Source organism: Sinocyclocheilus anshuiensis, unplaced genomic scaffold (genome assembly GCF_001515605.1).
Source record: "Sinocyclocheilus anshuiensis isolate Anshui unplaced genomic scaffold, SAMN03320099.WGS_v1.1 scaffold238, whole genome shotgun sequence".
Classification (NCBI taxonomy): Eukaryota; Metazoa; Chordata; class Actinopteri; order Cypriniformes; family Cyprinidae; genus Sinocyclocheilus; species Sinocyclocheilus anshuiensis.
The window spans coordinates 1,037,264-1,056,996 of NW_015547674.1; the positions used below are offsets into that span (position 1 = coordinate 1,037,264).

Here is a 19,733-nt window from a genome sequence, read left to right on the forward strand (position 1 = left end):
ATATTTTTTTTTGTTAAAAAATACGAAATGTTGTTAATGAGAGAGTGCACAGGACAGATTTCGTTTCGGATTTCAAGACGAATTGCACACATACGTCATTCGCCCGTGCCTGTCATGTCACATCCATACACAGAGAAAATTAGCTCCAGCTGTGGGTACATAGTGTTGTCAATGAAAAAAAAAGATTGACCATAGATCATTCAAAACGGGAACCATCGGTTGTAATAACAAAAAAACAATATTTATTTATCCATCCTCTCTGATAAGACCGCTGCCTCGAATCACATTCATCCACACAGAAAAGCAGAGTTGGAGCACAACCAAACAGTTCTTTCGCAAGACACAATTCTTAGTTTTTAAAAGCTAGAGGGCAAAGAGTTACATAGAGTAGCTCTAAATATTAAAAAGATCAACTGGCAATGCTTTTAGGAAACGCAGCCCAGCTCAAATAAGATTTTCTATGAACTTTTTAACAGCATTACACAATCATTTTAATCAGTGATATTAATCTTACAAGATTTATATTTATCTTGACATTTTGCATGACTCAGTAAATTATTATGCCTATAATTAAATGGCCTAAACACCTGCCATATCGAATGTTTGAGAACCACTATCAGTTTGCACAATTGCTTGATCTGAATGACTTTATGACAGGGACATCCAGTGTGGCAAGAGCATGGAGTGGCACTTTCGATGACCTGATTGGAAATAAGATTGCAAATTATTTGAGGGAAAATACACCAATGAATTTACCTGGCCTCGCTCCCTATCCAGACTTCTTTGCCGCTGGCCTTATCCTGGTTTTGGCAGGTAAGTAAGACTTATAGTAAATTTGTTGTAGTGTCAATAAATGAGTTATGTTAAGATACAGTCATTTGAATCAACATGGGTTAAATTTATGTTGATTGTTGTAATTTCTCAGGGATCCTTGCCTTTGGGGTGAAGGAGTCTGCCATTGTCAACAAGATCTTCACAGCTATAAATATGGTAGTTCTGGTTTTTGTAATCATTACTGGATTCATCAAGGGTGACATTGGAAACTGGCAGATAACAGAGGAGGATATTTGGAACTACACAATAACTGCGTATGTTGCATTATGAAATTTACAGAGCATTTGCAATAATTGTAAATCTTCTGACTGCAAGTTTTAGATCAAAAACTTTAAAAAATTTAACTGGGAAACTGAGCGTTTTAATTCACATTTAAATTACTTTTTAGAATACCTACCTGGTTTTAAACATTGCTATTTTATTTTATTTTTTTTAGAAATCTCTCAATCTCAAATGAAACTTTATCCAGTTTTGGAGCTGGAGGATTCTTTCCGTTTGGTTTTGAGGGAACTTTTGCTGGAGCCGCAACCTGTTTTTATGCCTTTGTGGGATTTGACTGCATTGCAACCACAGGTACTTCAACAATAGGAATATTTAATTAAATGAAAAGAAAATGACAATTTGTGTTCCAAAACTGTACGCTGTGTGATTTAAACTGCCAAACTCTAAAGGACAAAAACACAAAAATCAACTTTTATTGTGCTTGTTTTTATTGTGCCCTTTTTAAAAACTGAAAGCATAAATCTCTGAATGGAAAAGAGCAGTCTGGACATTCTGCCTAACATCTCCTTTTGAGCTTCACAGCAAACAGAAAATTAAAAGGGACTATTTTAATATATATTTCTGCAAACTTATTTTAAACATTGCTATTTTATTTTATTTTTTTTAGAAATCTCTCAATCTCAAATGAAACTTTATCCAGTTTTGGAGCTGGAGGATTCTTTCCGTTTGGTTTTGAGGGAACTTTTGCTGGAGCCGCAACCTGTTTTTATGCCTTTGTGGGATTTGACTGCATTGCAACCACAGGTACTTCAACAATAGGAATATTTAATTAAATGAAAAGAAAATGACAATTTGTGTTCCAAAACTGTATGCTGTTATTTTTTCCAGTTCATAGTAACCATGTCCATCAAGCTTCAAAACGAGAAAAAAAAAAAAAACTGAACACGTAATACACACGTGCATGCATCACAGATTCACATTTTCACAACGATAACCGTATCGTTTTCAAAAACTTGCACTTTCAAACCCATTTTCAAAAGTTTGTTTTTTCAAGCCCCCAAAACGCTGTTGTTGTGTAATTGAACAGACAAAATGCATCAAATGATTTCCATTTTTAGTTGAAAATGATGTCATGTTAACACCCTCTCACCTGACCTAGTTCCCTTTCAAATGGTCTCTCCCGTTGCGTTACATGCTTATGGGGTAAACTCCTGTTTACTCTGATACTGAAGCCTGATTTTTTCACATTCGTGTAGCTGCACGAACCAATGGTGCTTCAACCCGCCAAAAGGGATGGAGCTGACTGCTATATTAGTCGGCTCTGAGAGCCATTTCATCAGAATTTTTCTCCTTCAGTGTCAAAGATCATCTCCTCGCTGGACTCTGAAGAAGCCGAAGCAAGAAGTCGAAGCTAGAAGCTCAGCCTGCTGCTCGCCGCCATGAGAAGAAGCCCCGGCAGCGGAAGATCACTAGAAGCCTTCCCCTGTGGCCATCCGGCATCTATTAGAGCACATTTCCTGGCAACGCTGTTGCAAATGTCATGCCTGAGTGTGGCTCATGCAGGGATCCTGCATGATGCAGATGGGCACAGTGAGTGCGTCGCTTGTCTGTGCAGCGCCCACGCTCACTTGGGACAGAATGCTCTCACTGTGAGAGCATGAGTCTCGCCCTTCTCCGCTCGTGGATCATCTTCTTCCATTAAGGCGGTCCTTCCCGGCTTGCTCTCCCGTTTCTTCCCTCCCAAGAGCCTAGGAGGAAGAAACAGTGGGGCAGCGAGGTTCAAACACCAGGCTCGAGTGAACTCACTCTGGCACAGGTCCCACGTGCTTCACTCTCCCCACAATGCCTCGACTCGCCTGAGTGCTTAACACGTGAGGACCAGCACCCCTCGTCGGCAGCGAGCGGCTTGATTTCCTTCGGTGGGTCTGAGGAGGAAGTTGTCACAGGACTCGCAGATGACTCAATGTCATTGACAAGTTCAGATGCAGAGGAGTGGGCGTGTTCCGGCGAAGATCCTGACACCCTCCCTCTGACGCAAACAACACGGACCAGCATGGACAGCGAGCTGATCTGCGTTCTCAGCCAAGGCTGTGGAGGATCTCGCCCTAACTTGGTCGGCTCCAGAAGAGCCCGCCTGAGGCCTTTTAGGCGAGTGGTACCTGAAGGGATACCATCAACGATCCTCCCACCAGCGGTCCGCCCTGTCCTTCCCAGAAGTTTGTGAAGAACTCACCAGGACGTGGAGCGCCCCCTACTCGGTGCGTGTTAATCCTTCCACTTCCGCCGCTCTCACCACTGTTGACTGCGCTGAAGAACAAGGTTATGGCAAGCTCTACCCTCTCGAAGAGGTAGTCATTGTGCATCTGTGCCCTCCATCGGCCCAGGGGTTTAAAGCCCATGCAGCGCAGCCATCTAATCCCTCCAGGACTACCTCAGCCCTAGCAAACAGGGCTTATTCAGCGGCTGGCCAGGCTGGCTTAGCACTTCACATGATGGCGGTGCTTCAAGTGTTTCAGGCCAAACTTCTCTGCACCATGGACGAGTCCAGCCAGAGTTCTGATGCCTTCAGAGAGCTGTGCACAGCGATGCTACTAAGGCCACTGCGCAGGCAATCGGCAAGGCCATGGCCAACTTGGTGGTGCTGGACCACCACTTTTGGCTAAATCTGACAGAGATCCGGGACGCTGACAAAGTCGTCTTCCTAGATACTCCAGTTTCTCCCAAGGGACTGTGTGGCTCTGCCGTGGATGGTTTTGCTGAGCAGTTTACAGCGACACAGAAATCATCGCAGGCAATGCGTCACATCAGGCTGAAGCGCTCCAGTGGTGAAGCGCTCCAGAGCCTAAGTCTGAGCCTGGGTTTCAGCAGCGCCCCCGGCTGGCAAACGACACAGAAATCATCGCAGGCAATGCGTCACATCAGGCTGAAGCGCTCCAGTGGTGAAGCGCTCCAGAGCCAAAGTCTGAGCCTGGGCTTCAGCAGCGCCCCCGGCTGGCAAAATGCTTCCCGTTTCCCAGGCCTGCATCAAGGTCCCCGCCCCAGAGTGACGTTGGACTCTGATCCTCAGAAGCCGTCCTGATCCCCACGCAGAGAGAAAGAAGACAGGGTCAGTTCCTGCCGAGGCCAAAACTCCCTCAAAGAATTCTCGCACTCGGTCTCCATCCCTCCACTTTACTCTGAGCAATGGAAGCTCTATTCAGGCTAGGCCTGCTCTTCTCATTCAGCGCGCACCGAAGCAAACTGACGCTGTGGTTTCTCTGGGCGTGCTTCACATGTGGCCCCTCCAGTACTGGCTCAAAGCCCATGTCCCGTCCCACGCTTGGTGCCTGGGAAGTTTTCATCTAAGGGTAACCCGCCACTGCATCAGAGCTGTGGCCCCTTGGAAAACCCCTCGCCTGTTCCAATCAGGCATACCGTTGGGACTGACCTCCAGAAGTAAGGTGGTTACGACAGATGCCTCCAACTCGGGTTGGGGAGCTCTGTATGAGGGCAGACCGGCGTTCAGCTCCTGGTCAAACTTGGAGCAACGCTTACACATTAACCACCTCAAGATAATGGCAGTTTTTCTAGCACTAAAAACCTTCCTGCTGGCTTTAAAGGGGCACCATGTCTCAGGACATGCTCCCTTCACAGGTTGGCTCGGCATCTCCTTTTATGGGCACAGTGCAATCTCCTCTCGCTGAGAGAAGTTCATGTGCCGGGCAGACTGAACCAAGGAGCAGTCATGCTGTCCAGGGGCAATGTAGCTCCAGAAGAATGGAGACTGTATCCCCAAATGGTACAAACGATCTGCTCTGTCTTCGGGAGGGCAGAGTTGGAACTCTTTGTCTCAGAAGACAACTTTCACTGGCCAATTGACTTTTCAAAGCAGGGAGATGCCCTGGCCCACGATTGGGCCAGCGTTCACCTGTACAGCTTCCCCCCGGTTGCCCTGCTTCCTCAGGTTATCAGACGGGTCTGGGAAGTTAGATGTTCGGTCCTCCTGGTTGCCCCACTCTGGAGGAATCAGACATGGTTCCCTGAGTCCCCTGGCTGATACCATTGAAGACAGATCTCCTCTCTCAAGCGAGAGGGATAATTTGGCATCCCTGGCCAGAGCTGTGGAGCCATCATGTTTATCCCCTCAACGGGAGTCTTTACAACTCCCTGCGAGTGTGACTAATACCATTTTGAAGGCTACAGCCACGTCTACAAGATGCCTCTATGCCCTTAAATGGTCAGTCTTTTCTGACTGGTGTGCAGCAAGAAACTAGGACCCATTCTCTTGTGACGTTTCCTACGTGCTAACCTTTCTACAAGAGCTGCTGGACAAGGGGCACACCCCTTCCATGCTCAAAGTATATGTGGCAGCCATTGTGGCAAATCATGCCCTCGTGGATGGCCAGTCAGTCAGCAGAAATGTCCTTGTCGTTAAGTTTCTGAGGGGAGCTTGGAAATTGCATTCGCCTCATACTGTGCCGACCTGGGACTTATCTATATTCCTCAGGGCCCTATGGGGCCCTTCCTTCGAACTGCTCCATTTGGCTGTTTTGCGGCCCCTGTCGCTTAAGACCGCCCTCCTTTTGGCTTTAGTGTTGGTCAAGCGAGTGAGCAACCTGCAAGCACTGTCAGTCAGTGCTTCATGCCTTGAGTTTAGGCCTAACAACTGTAGAGTCATCCTCAAACCAAGTCATCACCCTTCTAGCTCTTCCCAATTCAGAGGAAGAGAAGGGTCCCAATCCACTCTGCCCGGTTCGGACTCTTAGGCTGGTTTCACACCGCTAGCATGAGTGGCACGTGTGCATGTGAGTGCATTCACACCAGGAGCAGCGCTTGAGCGTTAAGCAGGAGCATCGCGTGAGCAGCGCTGAAGCGATGGTTTCGGCGCTGAGTCTATTTTTGCTGCGCTGCTCACGTGCAATTAAAGTGACAACAAACTTTTGTTGAACAAAATAACTATGATTTTACACAAAAAGTGCTAAAAATGAACAGAATAAGCATATCTTGTGTGTTTTAACAAGAATTGGAGTATGTCAGAAGAGAAAATTAAGAATCAAAAATATGTATAGAAGATTTATCCATTTAAACTTATTCAGTTTGGCTTAAAAGTACGGTGTAATATAAAAAAATAAAAACATTAAAAACAGCACGTTCTATATCGAAGTATGACTGAAACGTCATGATCAGAGCGGTCTTTGTTGTTTACCATTTATATGTGAATCCTCGCATTAATACCTTCATCAGGTTTTTTCATTTGGATGTACCTGCGCCTCATACTGTGCCGACCTGGGACTTATGTATATTCCTCAGGGCCCTATGGGGCCCTTCCTTCGAACTGCTCCATTTGGCTGTTTTGCGGCCCCTGTTGCTTAAGACCGCCCTCCTTTTGGCTTTAGTGTTGGTCAAGCGAGTGAGCAACCTGCAAGCACTGTCAGTCAGTGCTTCATGCCTTGAGTTTAGGCCTAACAACTGTAGAGTCATCCTCAAACCAAGTCATCACCCTTCTAGCTCTTCCCAATTCAGAGGAAGAGAAGGGTCCCAATCCACTCTGCCCGGTTCGGACTCTTAGGCTGGTTTCACACCGCTAGCATGAGTGGCACGTGTGCATGTGAGTGCATTCACACCAGGAGCAGCGCTTGAGCGTTAAGCAGGAGCATCGCGTGAGCAGCGCTGAAGCGATGGTTTCGGCGCTGAGTCTATTTTTGCTGCGCTGCTCACGTGCAATTAAAGTGACAACACACTTTTGTTGAACAAAATAACTATGATTTTACACAAAAAGTGCTAAAAATGAACAGAATAAGCATATCTGGTGTGTTTTAACAAGAATTGGAGTATGTCAGAAGAGAAAATTAAGAATCAAAAATATGTATAGAAGATTTATCCATTTAAACTTATTCAGTTTGGCTTAAAAGTACGGTGTAATATAAAAAAATAAAAACATTAAAAACAGCACGTTCTATATCGAAGTATGACTGAAACGTCATGATCAGAGCGGTCTTTGTTGTTTACCATTTATATGTGAATCCTCGCATTAATACCTTCATCAGGTTTTTTCATTTGGATGTACCTGTCTCATTATTAGCTCATGCATTTTTTTTTTTTTTTTTAAATCTCTGTCTCCTGTATCTAGGTGAGGAGGTCAAAAACCCTCAGAAGTCTATCCCTATAGGAATCGTGGCTTCTCTTCTCATCTGTTTCTTGGCTTATTTCGGAGTTTCGGCTACTCTCACCCTCATGATGCCCTACTACCAACTAAATGTTCAGAGTCCCTTACCTGTAGCCTTCACCTATGTGGGCTGGGATCCTGCAAAGTATGCTGTAGCTGTTGGATCTTTGTGTGCTCTTTCAACAAGGTGAAGCAACACATGTTGACCTATAAAGCACTTACTACACTAGACTCATACTGTTAGGACTATAAAAAGCAGCATTACATGATCAGAAAGAGGACAGTATAGTATATGCTCATTAAATAAAAAGGAAAGCTGTGCATTCGTTCGGTAAAATTAGCATCATAAAGTCAAATGTAGTATGCATAATGCAGGACTCTATACTGTCAAACACGGTTGTCAAGGATTGATGTTGATGCAGGATATATCAGAACAGAAGTTAATTATTTAACACATATTGTGGTCAATCCTTGCTATTGTTAGTTTGGGTCTTCAGTCTACTAAACCACCAGTACATCCAGGTTCACTAGGTTCTCTATGAGAGATACGTTTTTAAGAACTTACAGTAGTTCTATAAAAGTGCACAGTATAGATAAGTGAAGCAAACTTGCAGCTGAACTTGACAGTTAATGATCACAATGCAGAAAAGAAGAACTATGAGAAATTAACTTGCCTCATCAGTTTGAATGGGGATGACTCTTGCAGCTGATAAGAGTTATTTGCTTAAAATGCACAAAATAGTAAAATAAACAAAGTTAAACTACTGTAACATTAGTGCAGTTTGTTTACTATTCAACAGTCTGCTGGGATCCATGTTTCCTATGCCTCGTGTGCTGTTTGCTATGGCCAGAGATGGGCTGCTATTCAAACCACTGAGTAACATGAGTTCCAGACAGAGCCCTGTCATTGCCACACTCGCTTCTGGAGTAATAGCAGGTAATTCTCTTTGAGAACACATCAAAGTAATACACCATCATAACAGTAACTAATCTACATAACATGCCTTAGGCAGCCTAACTACTACACCAGAGAAAGATATTTAAGGCCGTCCCAAAGGCCACTGCTCTTAGCCCTGAAGTTGAATATACAGTATAGGAGATGTAAATTTGGTTGACTTCATTTGGTTTTTGCCTCTGAAATTCTATAAGTGAACTATTTGTGTTTGTAGCAATAATGGCCTTGGTGTTTGACCTGAAGGCTCTAGTAGACATGATGTCTATTGGAACACTCTTTGCCTACACCCTCGTAGCCATCTGCATCTTAATTCTTCGGTAAGTTTCAGACACAATACGTAATAACATAAATAATATAAATATATAAATAATCCATGAATAGTATCATAGATTTTGATCGTTTTTTTTCCTGAAGTTACATAATCACATAATATGACAAATAACAAATATATCTTTATTTTCAATTGTACTCTTTTTATTTAACATAATATTTCAAAAGATTTGTGGAAAATTAAATGTAATTAATAAAGATCTCATTTCCTTGAGCAAGCATTTATTCTTTGCCATTACTACAATGCAAATAGAAGTGACAACTTGCATAATGTCAAAATACATATTATGGAAGTGATGCTACAGTAATAACAATCCACATTCATTTTAAACTGCTATTCTTGCAATTTTGGAGACAAAAAAGTTGATGACATTATTATTATAATAGTGAAAGTTTTCACCATCTATTCCTCTTTGTCATGTCTGATTTGTTTTTATTTCTGTTCAAGGACTTTTATTCTGAAGTTTGTTTTGTTGTTGTCTTCCCGTTTTCTGTGTTTACTTCCCGGTTGTCGTCATTTTCCTAATCCTGCTGTCCCAGGTTGATTGCTCCCTCGAGAACCATATTGCTGAATTTCGAAACTGGTAAACCAGGTGCATTTTCCTGACCGCTCCCTCATTTTTTGATGATGTTTTTAATGAGCCCCTTAAACCCTGCCTGCCCATTGATGGTCCTCAAGGGACATTCTGCCAATTTTTAGATCAACTTTTAGACCAGATAAGCAGTTCACCGTGAACAAGGAGGATGAGGAGCACAATCGCCCCTAGAGTTTGGTCACGCCTGCCACAGACCCCAAAAGGGGTCTTTGTCCACACCCACCATGGACCAAACCATACACAGACCCTCAGCCAGAAGACCAGTCTGACCTCGAGCCAGTGCCTGGTGCTCAGTTTGTTCTGGAGCCAGCACCCACCATCCAAAAGCCAGATCTTATTATCCTGTCCATTCTGGATTTAAGTCTGCCCCCAAAAGCCCTTTCTCCTCTGCCGGTCCCATTTGGCTTGTAGGACCCCCTGGTTCTGTCCAGATACTTAGACTTTCCTGCTCTGCTGGTCTTTTCCAGCTCTACGGACTCTCTGGTTCTGTCCAGTTCCCTAATCCTTCCTCCTCTGCTGGTTCCACCCAGCATGATAGACTCTCTGGTTCCTTTCAGGTCCCTGGCCCTTCCTCCTCTGCTATTTTTGCCCTGCATCATGGCTTTGCTGGTTTTGTCTGAGGCCACTTGTCATCCTCCTCTAACTCTGCTGGTCGTCACCGGCTCCTCTGACTACTCCTCACTGGCTCCTCAGCCCGCCGACTCCATCGGCACAACCACAGCCTCCTGATCCGCTGTGTTCTTTGGCATCTGAAGACTAGGGTTGGGTACCAAAACCCGGTACTAATATGGCACCGGTACCTATGTAACCGGTATGTACTAGAACCGAATCAGAACGCAGATTTCGGTGCCATGCCTGAGCTATCGATTGAAATATTTGTCCTCTGGTTCTCCGAAATGGACGTAAGAAGCATCATCACTGGCACCGCATGTGAAAAATAATTTCCCGACTGAGAAAATGCATGTGAACTCAAGTCGGAAATCTCTAATAATACAAATCCAACAAATCTTTGTAGTAACGAGAGTGTCCATGTTGTTTTCACATTCCGACTTAAAAGCACATCTCGGGAAATGAGCACATCCGAGGAGCGCATGAATGCAGTAATTACACTTGCTCTGACAGCAGGTAGCCTTCCGTTAACTAAGCTAAACATGCTTAAATTAAAATGCCTAAAGCTAAACCTCCCTTGTATTCACATTTCTAAACCTGTTGTCCAACAAAAGAGAACATTATAACCTTTTTACTCCACAACACCAGTCAAATGCTTCCTTTTGTGATCTGATGAGGCTTCTTGTCACAGAATGAGGCAGAAAATATGTTCCATAGGCTACTTAAAAAAAAAATACATCGATTAGCAATGGATTATAAATATACTTAATTATTATGAAAATACCAGATGGCTTGAATAAAACAGATAAATTATATTGTCGCAGTCGAGTGTTTATTGTCTTTGTTTTATCATTCAACCCGTTTATATGTTCTCTTTACTCAGTTAACTTACAACTATAATAGTGATGCCTTTGTCCATATAAGGGATTTCCTGAGTTTCGCTACTTCTATGACTGGATATGTGGATTTTCTGTGTGAGGGCACCCTCTGTCGTCCAGTATGAATGAAACAGACATAATGTGTTTATAGTGCTAATGGCCAATTCATCATTTTTTGGGGGAATTTTTATTTTTTTTATTTTTTTTAATAAGTATCGGTTCAGGCACCGGAACCGTTTTAAAAGTATCGATTTGGCACCGGTAAAAAAAACCAAACAATACCCAACCCTACTGAAGACTTCCTACCCTGCCTTGCCCCTCCGATCCCTCAGCTCCACCATGGCTCTACAATCTCTTGTCTGTACCGTGGTCCTCCTGCCTTCCGGCTCCACCAGAGTCCCTTGTTTTTCCGGCCTCGCCATGGTCTGTCGATCCACTGCTTCCACCATGGACTTCCGGTCCTTCAGCTGTGCCTTGGCCCTCCACTCCTTTGGTGTCACAGTGGTCCTCCATTTTTTATCTCCGCCACTGATCTCTGCCCCACTGGCTCCACTTTGGTCTTCCGATCCCCCAGCTCCACCTTGAACCTGTGATGTTTCCCTGGTCCTCAGTTCCTCTGATTTCATCTTGGTCTCCACCTCCATCAGGATTATCTGGATTATCTTCATTTTGAGTAATAATTGCTGTGTTTAGATCAGGGGTGTCCAATCTTTCTCCTGGAGGGCCAATGTCCTGCAGAGTTCAGCTCCAACCAGCTTGCCTGGAAGTTTCTAGTGATTCTGAAAAGCTTTATTAGCTGGTTCAGGTGTGTTCAATTAGGGTTGGAGCTAAACTCTGCAGGACAGTGGCCCTCCAGGAACAGGTTTGACACCCCTGGTTTAGAACCACGCATCAGTTTCCCTTTCCTCTCCCTTCCAACAACGTTACATAATTATTTTAAAAACATTTATGCATGTGCTAGTACTGACAGTGTGCGATGCTCAAATCATTGCTCAATATCCAGAACCAACACAAATGCTCAGACAACAGACTTTGATGTAAATTACTGACAATAGTAACAGATGTGTGCAATGAAATTAACTATTTTTATCCACACAGGTACCAATCAGAGCCAGCTGAGATCAGTGAGAAAGCAGAACTTCAGAAGAAATGGAATCCTTTTTGCCCCCCTAAAAATGCTTCTGCTAGAAGTTCTAAAGTTGTGTCTGTGCTGACCATACTTACCGGTAAGTTTCAGTTTTTATTATTCCATGCTTGCATCTGATGAGTAAGTGTAATCTCCAGTATGCTGTATCTATAAATGTCATCTTTCTTGCACAATCACAGAGAATGATGGGAAATGTAGTTTAGTCGCACAAGCCTGTCTTCTCATAAACCAACTAAATAAACAAAACTAAACCAACAATAAACAAACTTAATTGGACTTTTATGATTAATACCAATTTGCTGCTGCCATAATTCTTTAGAAAAAGACCTTAAAATGAATGGAAATTCCAATCTTAAAGAAAATCCGAAGTAAGTAGTTTTCCTGGAAATTATAGCTCAGTTTGTAAATATAATCATTTCGACAATAATGCACCATTAATAGTTGTGGTTTAAATGAGTATTTTAATATTTTAGCAATTTCATGCTACCAATTATTGCTATCAAATTATATAACAAATTATCTAACAAAAAATAATGACTCCTGCACACTGCTACAACTTGCAAATTTTAATAAATGTTTCAGTCATGTGACCTTCATCAGGCCTTGTTTACAAACAGGAAATAAAACTCAAAGCAACCAACGAGAACAAATCAATAATCAATAAAAATCAATCATAGTCAATGACATACCAGGACAAGAAACTGAAACCTAAACGAATCAACATTCAAGTGCATTTAACCTAATTTTATGCTAAAATGATTTCATGCTAACATGCTTTCTCCACTTCATTTTTACTTTTAATGTGATTTCTAGTTGTGTTCGCGGTTATCCTGAGTGTGACCATCACAAAAGGTGTACAGGCTGGTCTGATAGCGGAGTGGTGGATTATTCTGATTATCACTTTGGTTTCGGTGGCGTTTCTCATGACTATCATTATTGTTTGGCGACAGCCGCAGAATGGTAGCAAGGCTGCATTTATGGTAAGCTGTCACTCACTGGGTGAAAAAAATCATCAACATTTTTTACATTTTAGCAACAAGTAATGCATAAAATGTGCATAGATGTGTTGTTCTAAAAGTGGTTCTCAAATGCTTGTGCTTCAGACCCCAGATTTTACATTTGACAACCCAACATAGCACCAAAATCACAAAATCATTAATAAGTAACAAAAAATTAATTAAACTCAGTCATGAAATGTATTGATACTACCATGCATAGGTCAAAATAATTTAAAATTTTATATTAACATGGCATACAGAAGAAATGTGCTTTACATCAATAATAATCAAAATAATCAAACTCTATGCTATTTTGTCTTGCATTTATCCATCACCTAGTGATATGGCTAATTTTAATTTAATTGCAAGTAACATGCAGTTAAGTGTCCAAAAACATTACCTTCAGTTCACACTTACAGAATGGTAGCAAGGCTGCATTTATGGTAAGCTGTCACTCACTGGTGAAAAAAACATTTTTTACATTTTAGCAACAAGTAATGCATAAAATGTGCATAGATGTGTTGTTCTAAAAGTGGTTCTCAAATGCTTGTGCTTCAGACCCCAGATTTTACATTTGACAACCCAACATAGCACCAAAATCACAAAATCATTAATAAGTAACAAAAAATTAATTAAACTCAGTCATGAAATGTATTGATACTACCATGCATAGGTCAAAATAATTTAAAATTTTATATTAACATGGCATACAGAAGAAATGTGCCTTACATCAATAATAATCAAAATAATCAAACTCTATGCTATTTTGTCTTGCATTTATCCATCACCTAGTGATATGGCTAATTTTAATTTAATTGCAAGTAACATGCAGTTAAGTGTCCAAAAACATTACCTTCAGTTCACACTTAAGCATTTTCTATTAAAGTATATTATTTCTAAGTACTCTTTTTAAAAGTATGCTAAAGTGTACTTTTCGTACATTAGACATGATCGGGTTGTGATCTGACAGCTGAGAACTACTGTTGTTAAGAACATGGACATTTTGTGTTTAGAAATAGTTTGACTGCTTGAAACATTTTCACATTTTTCTGTAGGTCCCACTTCTGCCACTACTCCCTATTTTCAGTACATTCATCAATATCTACTTAATGGTCCAGCTGGGGGGTGAAACGTGGATTCGCTATGCAGTGTGGATGGCAGTGGGTAAGACAACATGAATATTTACAGTATATTGAGGAAAATAATTCAAATTAAACACTGTCAGGAAATTAGTGTGTGAGGAAGTGGTTTGGAGAATAAATCTTGTTCATCGTGCACATATGAGTTTACAGTACATGCACATTTCAGCATATACCAATCATTGTACATAATAAGCATGATTGTATATCCTAATGAAATATAGGCTTGCTCATCTACTTCTGTTATGGAGTGCACTTCAGTGTACAGAAGAAACGGAACCAGATTTCCAAACATCCCATCAATGTTGAAACAATTGACGTTAAAATGGAGGACAAGAAAAATATCGGATCTACTACACCAAAGCTACAAACCAAGTTTTAAAGCCAACGTTAATGTCTTGTGCTTTGCTCCTGAGACAGAGAAACTACAATACGATTTTTGTTCTGTACTGAAATTTGAATTATAAGGATAAGGATATATTATGAAGCATAAGGATTAATTTGTAACATATTATAAAACAAAATGATGACTAAGAGGTACGCTCTCTATGTGATGAAAGTATGAAACTTAAAGGTATATTAGAATTAGTACCTTTGAATGTACTGGCCCAGTGTCAGTAGGCATTAAAGGGGTCATGAACTGCCTTTTTTATTATTTTGTACTGTTCTCTGAGGTCCACTTATAATGTTATCAAGATTGACATCAAAAAATATCATTATTCAGAAGTAATAGGCTATTTTCTGTCCTGTTTTGACCCCCTCATCAGAGCACTCTGTTTGAATAGGCAAATTGGTGGGCGGAGCTAAACAGGCAGTGCTGTAGAATCAGTGGGTGGAGCTAAACAGACAGTGAAGTAGAATCGGTGGGCGTAGCTAAACCGACAGTGAAGTAGAATCGGTGGGCGTAGCTAAACAGACAGTGAAGTAGAATCGGTGGGCGTAGCTAAACAGGCAGTGGTGTAGAATCAGTGGGCGGAGCTAAACAGGCAGTGCTGTAGAATCGGTGGGCGGAGCTAAACAGTGAAGTAGAATCGGTGGCCGGAGCTAAACAGACAGTGAAGTAGAATCGGTGGCCGGAGCTAAACAGACAGTGAAGTAGAATCGGTGGCCGGAGCTAAACAGACAGTGAAGTAGAATCGGTGGCCGGAGCTAAACAGACAGTGAAGTAGAATCGGTGGCCGGAGCTAAACAGACAGTGAAGTAGAATCGGTGGCCGGAGCTAAACAGACAGTGAAGTAGAATCGGTGGCCGGAGCTAAACAGACAGTGAAGTAGAATCGGTGGCCGGAGCTAAACAGACAGTGAAGTAGAATCGGTGGCCGGAGCTAAACAGACAGTGAAGTAGAATCGGTGGCCGGAGCTAAACAGATTGTAATGTTATCAAGATTGACATCAAAAAATATCATTATTCAGAAGAAATAGGCTATTTTCTGTCCTGTTTTGACCCCCTCATCAGAGCGCTCTGTTTGAATAGGCGAATTGGTGGGCGGAGCTAAACAGGCAGTGCTGTAGAATCAGTGGGTGGAGCTAAACAGACAGTGAAGTAGAATCGGTGGGCGGAGCTAAACAGACAGTGAAGTAGAATCGGTGGGCGTGGCTAAACAGACAGTGAAGTAGATTCGGTGGGCGTGGCTAAACAGAGTGAAGTAGAATCAGTGGGTGGAGCTAAACAGAGTGAAGTAGAATCGGTGGGCGGAGCTAAACAGACAGTGAAGTAGATTCGGTGGGCGTGGCTAAACAGAGGGAAGTAGAATCAGTGGGTGGAGCTAAACAGGCAGTGCTGTAGAATCGGTGGGCGGAGCTAAACAGACAGTGAAGTAGATTCGGTGGGCGTGGCTAAACAGAGGGAAGTAGAATCAGTGGGTGGAGCTAAACAGGCAGTGCTGTAGAATCGGTGGGCGGAGCTAAACAGACAGTGAAGTAGATTCGGTGGGCGTGGCTAAACAGAGGGAAGTAGAATCAGTGGGTGGAGCTAAACAGGCAGTGCTGTAGAATCGGTGGGCGGAGCTAAACAGACAGTGAAGTAGATTCGGTGGGCGTGGCTAAACAGAGGGAAGTAGAATCAGTGGGTGGAGCTAAACAGGCAGTGCTGTAGAATCGGTGGGCGGAGCTAAACAGACAGTGAAGTAGATTCGGTGGGCGTGGCTAAACAGAGGGAAGTAGAATCAGTGGGTGGAGCTAAACAGGCAGTGCTGTAGAATCGGTGGGCGGAGCTAAACAGACAGTGAAGTAGATTCGGTGGGCGTGGCTAAACAGAGGGAAGTAGAATCAGTGGGTGGAGCTAAACAGGCAGTGCTGTAGAATCGGTGGGCGGAGCTAAACAGACAGTGAAGTAGATTCGGTGGGCGTGGCTAAACAGAGGGAAGTAGAATCAGTGGGTGGAGCTAAACAGGCAGTGCTGTAGAATCGGTGGGCGGAGCTAAACAGACAGTGAAGTAGATTCGGTGGGCGTGGCTAAACAGAGGGAAGTAGAATCAGTGGGTGGAGCTAAACAGGCAGTGCTGTAGAATCGGTGGGCGGAGCTAAACAGACAGTGAAGTAGATTCGGTGGGCGTGGCTAAACAGAGGGAAGTAGAATCAGTGGGTGGAGCTAAACAGGCAGTGCTGTAGAATCGGTGGGCGGAGCTAAACAGACAGTGAAGTAGATTCGGTGGGCGTGGCTAAACAGAGGGAAGTAGAATCAGTGGGTGGAGCTAAACAGGCAGTGCTGTAGAATCGGTGGGCGGAGCTAAACAGACAGTGAAGTAGATTCGGTGGGCGTGGCTAAACAGAGGGAAGTAGAATCAGTGGGTGGAGCTAAACAGGCAGTGCTGTAGAATCGGTGGGCGGAGCTAAACAGACAGTGAAGTAGATTCGGTGGGCGTGGCTAAACAGAGGGAAGTAGAATCAGTGGGTGGAGCTAAACAGGCAGTGCTGTAGAATCGGTGGGCGGAGCTAAACAGACAGTGAAGTAGATTCGGTGGGCGTGGCTAAACAGAGGGAAGTAGAATCAGTGGGTGGAGCTAAACAGGCAGTGCTGTAGAATCGGTGGGCGGAGCTAAACAGACAGTGAAGTAGATTCGGTGGGCGTGGCTAAACAGAGGGAAGTAGAATCAGTGGGTGGAGCTAAACAGGCAGTGCTGTAGAATCGGTGGGCGGAGCTAAACAGACAGTGAAGTAGATTCGGTGGGCGTGGCTAAACAGAGGGAAGTAGAATCAGTGGGTGGAGCTAAACAGGCAGTGCTGTAGAATCGGTGGGCGGAGCTAAACAGACAGTGAAGTAGATTCGGTGGGCGTGGCTAAACAGAGGGAAGTAGAATCAGTGGGTGGAGCTAAACAGGCAGTGCTGTAGAATCGGTGGGCGGAGCTAAACAGACAGTGAAGTAGATTCGGTGGGCGTGGCTAAACAGAGGGAAGTAGAATCAGTGGGTGGAGCTAAACAGGCAGTGCTGTAGAATCGGTGGGCGGAGCTAAACAGACAGTGAAGTAGATTCGGTGGGCGTGGCTAAACAGAGGGAAGTAGAATCAGTGGGTGGAGCTAAACAGGCAGTGCTGTAGAATCGGTGGGCGGAGCTAAACAGACAGTGAAGTAGATTCGGTGGGCGTGGCTAAACAGAGGGAAGTAGAATCAGTGGGTGGAGCTAAACAGGCAGTGCTGTAGAATCGGTGGGCGGAGCTAAACAGACAGTGAAGTAGATTCGGTGGGCGTGGCTAAACAGAGGGAAGTAGAATCAGTGGGTGGAGCTAAACAGGCAGTGCTGTAGAATCGGTGGGCGGAGCTAAACAGACAGTGAAGTAGATTCGGTGGGCGTGGCTAAACAGAGGGAAGTAGAATCAGTGGGTGGAGCTAAACAGGCAGTGCTGTAGAATCGGTGGGCGGAGCTAAACAGACAGTGAAGTAGATTCGGTGGGCGTGGCTAAACAGAGGGAAGTAGAATCAGTGGGTGGAGCTAAACAGGCAGTGCTGTAGAATCGGTGGGCGGAGCTAAACAGACAGTGAAGTAGATTCGGTGGGCGTGGCTAAACAGAGGGAAGTAGAATCAGTGGGTGGAGCTAAACAGGCAGTGCTGTAGAATCGGTGGGCGGAGCTAAACAGACAGTGAAGTAGATTCGGTGGGCGTGGCTAAACAGAGGGAAGTAGAATCAGTGGGTGGAGCTAAACAGGCAGTGCTGTAGAATCGGTGGGCGGAGCTAAACAGACAGTGAAGTAGATTCGGTGGGCGTGGCTAAACAGAGGGAAGTAGAATCAGTGGGTGGAGCTAAACAGGCAGTGCTGTAGAATCGGTGGGCGGAGCTAAACAGACAGTGAAGTAGATTCGGTGGGCGTGGCTAAACAGAGGGAAGTAGAATCAGTGGGTGGAGCTAAACAGGCAGTGCTGTAGAATCGGTGGGCGGAGCTAAACAGACAGTGAAGTAGATTCGGTGGGCGTGGCTAAACAGAGGGAAGTAGAATCAGTGGGTGGAGCTAAACAGGCAGTGCTGTAGAATCGGTGGGCGGAGCTAAACAGACAGTGAAGTAGATTCGGTGGGCGTGGCTAAACAGAGGGAAGTAGAATCAGTGGGTGGAGCTAAACAGGCAGTGCTGTAGAATCGGTGGGCGGAGCTAAACAGACAGTGAAGTAGATTCGGTGGGCGTGGCTAAACAGAGGGAAGTAGAATCAGTGGGTGGAGCTAAACAGGCAGTGCTGTAGAATCGGTGGGCGGAGCTAAACAGACAGTGAAGTAGATTCGGTGGGCGTGGCTAAACAGAGGGAAGTAGAATCAGTGGGTGGAGCTAAACAGGCAGTGCTGTAGAATCGGTGGGCGGAGCTAAACAGACAGTGAAGTAGATTCGGTGGGCGTGGCTAAACAGAGGGAAGTAGAATCAGTGGGTGGAGCTAAACAGGCAGTGCTGTAGAATCGGTGGGCGGAGCTAAACAGACAGTGAAGTAGATTCGGTGGGCGTGGCTAAACAGAGGGAAGTAGAATCAGTGGGTGGAGCTAAACAGGCAGTGCTGTAGAATCGGTGGGCGGAGCTAAACAGACAGTGAAGTAGATTCGGTGGGCGTGGCTAAACAGAGGGAAGTAGAATCAGTGGGTGGAGCTAAACAGGCAGTGCTGTAGAATCGGTGGGCGGAGCTAAACAGACAGTGAAGTAGATTCGGTGGGCGTGGCTAAACAGAGGGAAGTAGAATCAGTGGGTGGAGCTAAACAGGCAGTGCTGTAGAATCGGTGGGCGGAGCTAAACAGACAGTGAAGTAGATTCGGTGGGCGTGGCTAAACAGAGGGAAGTAGAATCAGTGGGTGGAGCTAAACAGGCAGTGCTGTAGAATCGGTGGGCGGAGCTAAACAGACAGTGAAGTAGATTCGGTGGGCGTGGCTAAACAGAGGGAAGTAGAATCAGTGGGTGGAGCTAAACAGGCAGTGCTGTAGAATCGGTGGGCGGAGCTAAACAGACAGTGAAGTAGATTCGGTGGGCGTGGCTAAACAGAGGGAAGTAGAATCAGTGGGTGGAGCTAAACAGGCAGTGCTGTAGAATCGGTGGGCGGAGCTAAACAGACAGTGAAGTAGATTCGGTGGGCGTGGCTAAACAGAGGGAAGTAGAATCAGTGGGTGGAGCTAAACAGGCAGTGCTGTAGAATCGGTGGGCGGAGCTAAACAGACAGTGAAGTAGATTCGGTGGGCGTGGCTAAACAGAGGGAAGTAGAATCAGTGGGTGGAGCTAAACAGGCAGTGCTGTAGAATCGGTGGGCGGAGCTAAACAGACAGTGAAGTAGAATATGTGGGCGTGACTAAACAGGCAGTGATGTAGAATAGGCGGGTGTGGCTAAACAGGCAGTGGTGTAGAATCAGTGGGCGGAGCTAAACAGGCAGTGCTGTAGAATCGGTGGGCGGGGCTAAACAGGCAGCGACGTAGAATCAG

General features: G+C 44.4%; 1 protein-coding gene across 1 annotated transcript in view; it reads left to right on the top strand.

Moving 5' to 3' along the window:
- The window catches only part of LOC107702889 (cationic amino acid transporter 2-like), a 15,129-nt gene extending 894 nt beyond the window's left edge, over positions 1–14,235 (top strand). Inside the window, exons 2-11 of the mRNA XM_016505330.1 lie at positions 658–813; positions 926–1,088; positions 1,271–1,407; positions 7,166–7,388; positions 8,002–8,138; positions 8,371–8,473; positions 11,668–11,795; positions 12,530–12,696; positions 13,770–13,878; positions 14,078–14,235. Coding sequence (XP_016360816.1) covers positions 658–813; positions 926–1,088; positions 1,271–1,407; positions 7,166–7,388; positions 8,002–8,138; positions 8,371–8,473; positions 11,668–11,795; positions 12,530–12,696; positions 13,770–13,878; positions 14,078–14,235 — 1,481 coding nt within the window. The remainder of the gene's footprint in view (positions 1–657; positions 814–925; positions 1,089–1,270; positions 1,408–7,165; positions 7,389–8,001; positions 8,139–8,370; positions 8,474–11,667; positions 11,796–12,529; positions 12,697–13,769; positions 13,879–14,077) is intronic.
- The last annotated feature ends 5,498 nt before the right edge of the window (positions 14,236–19,733 follow it).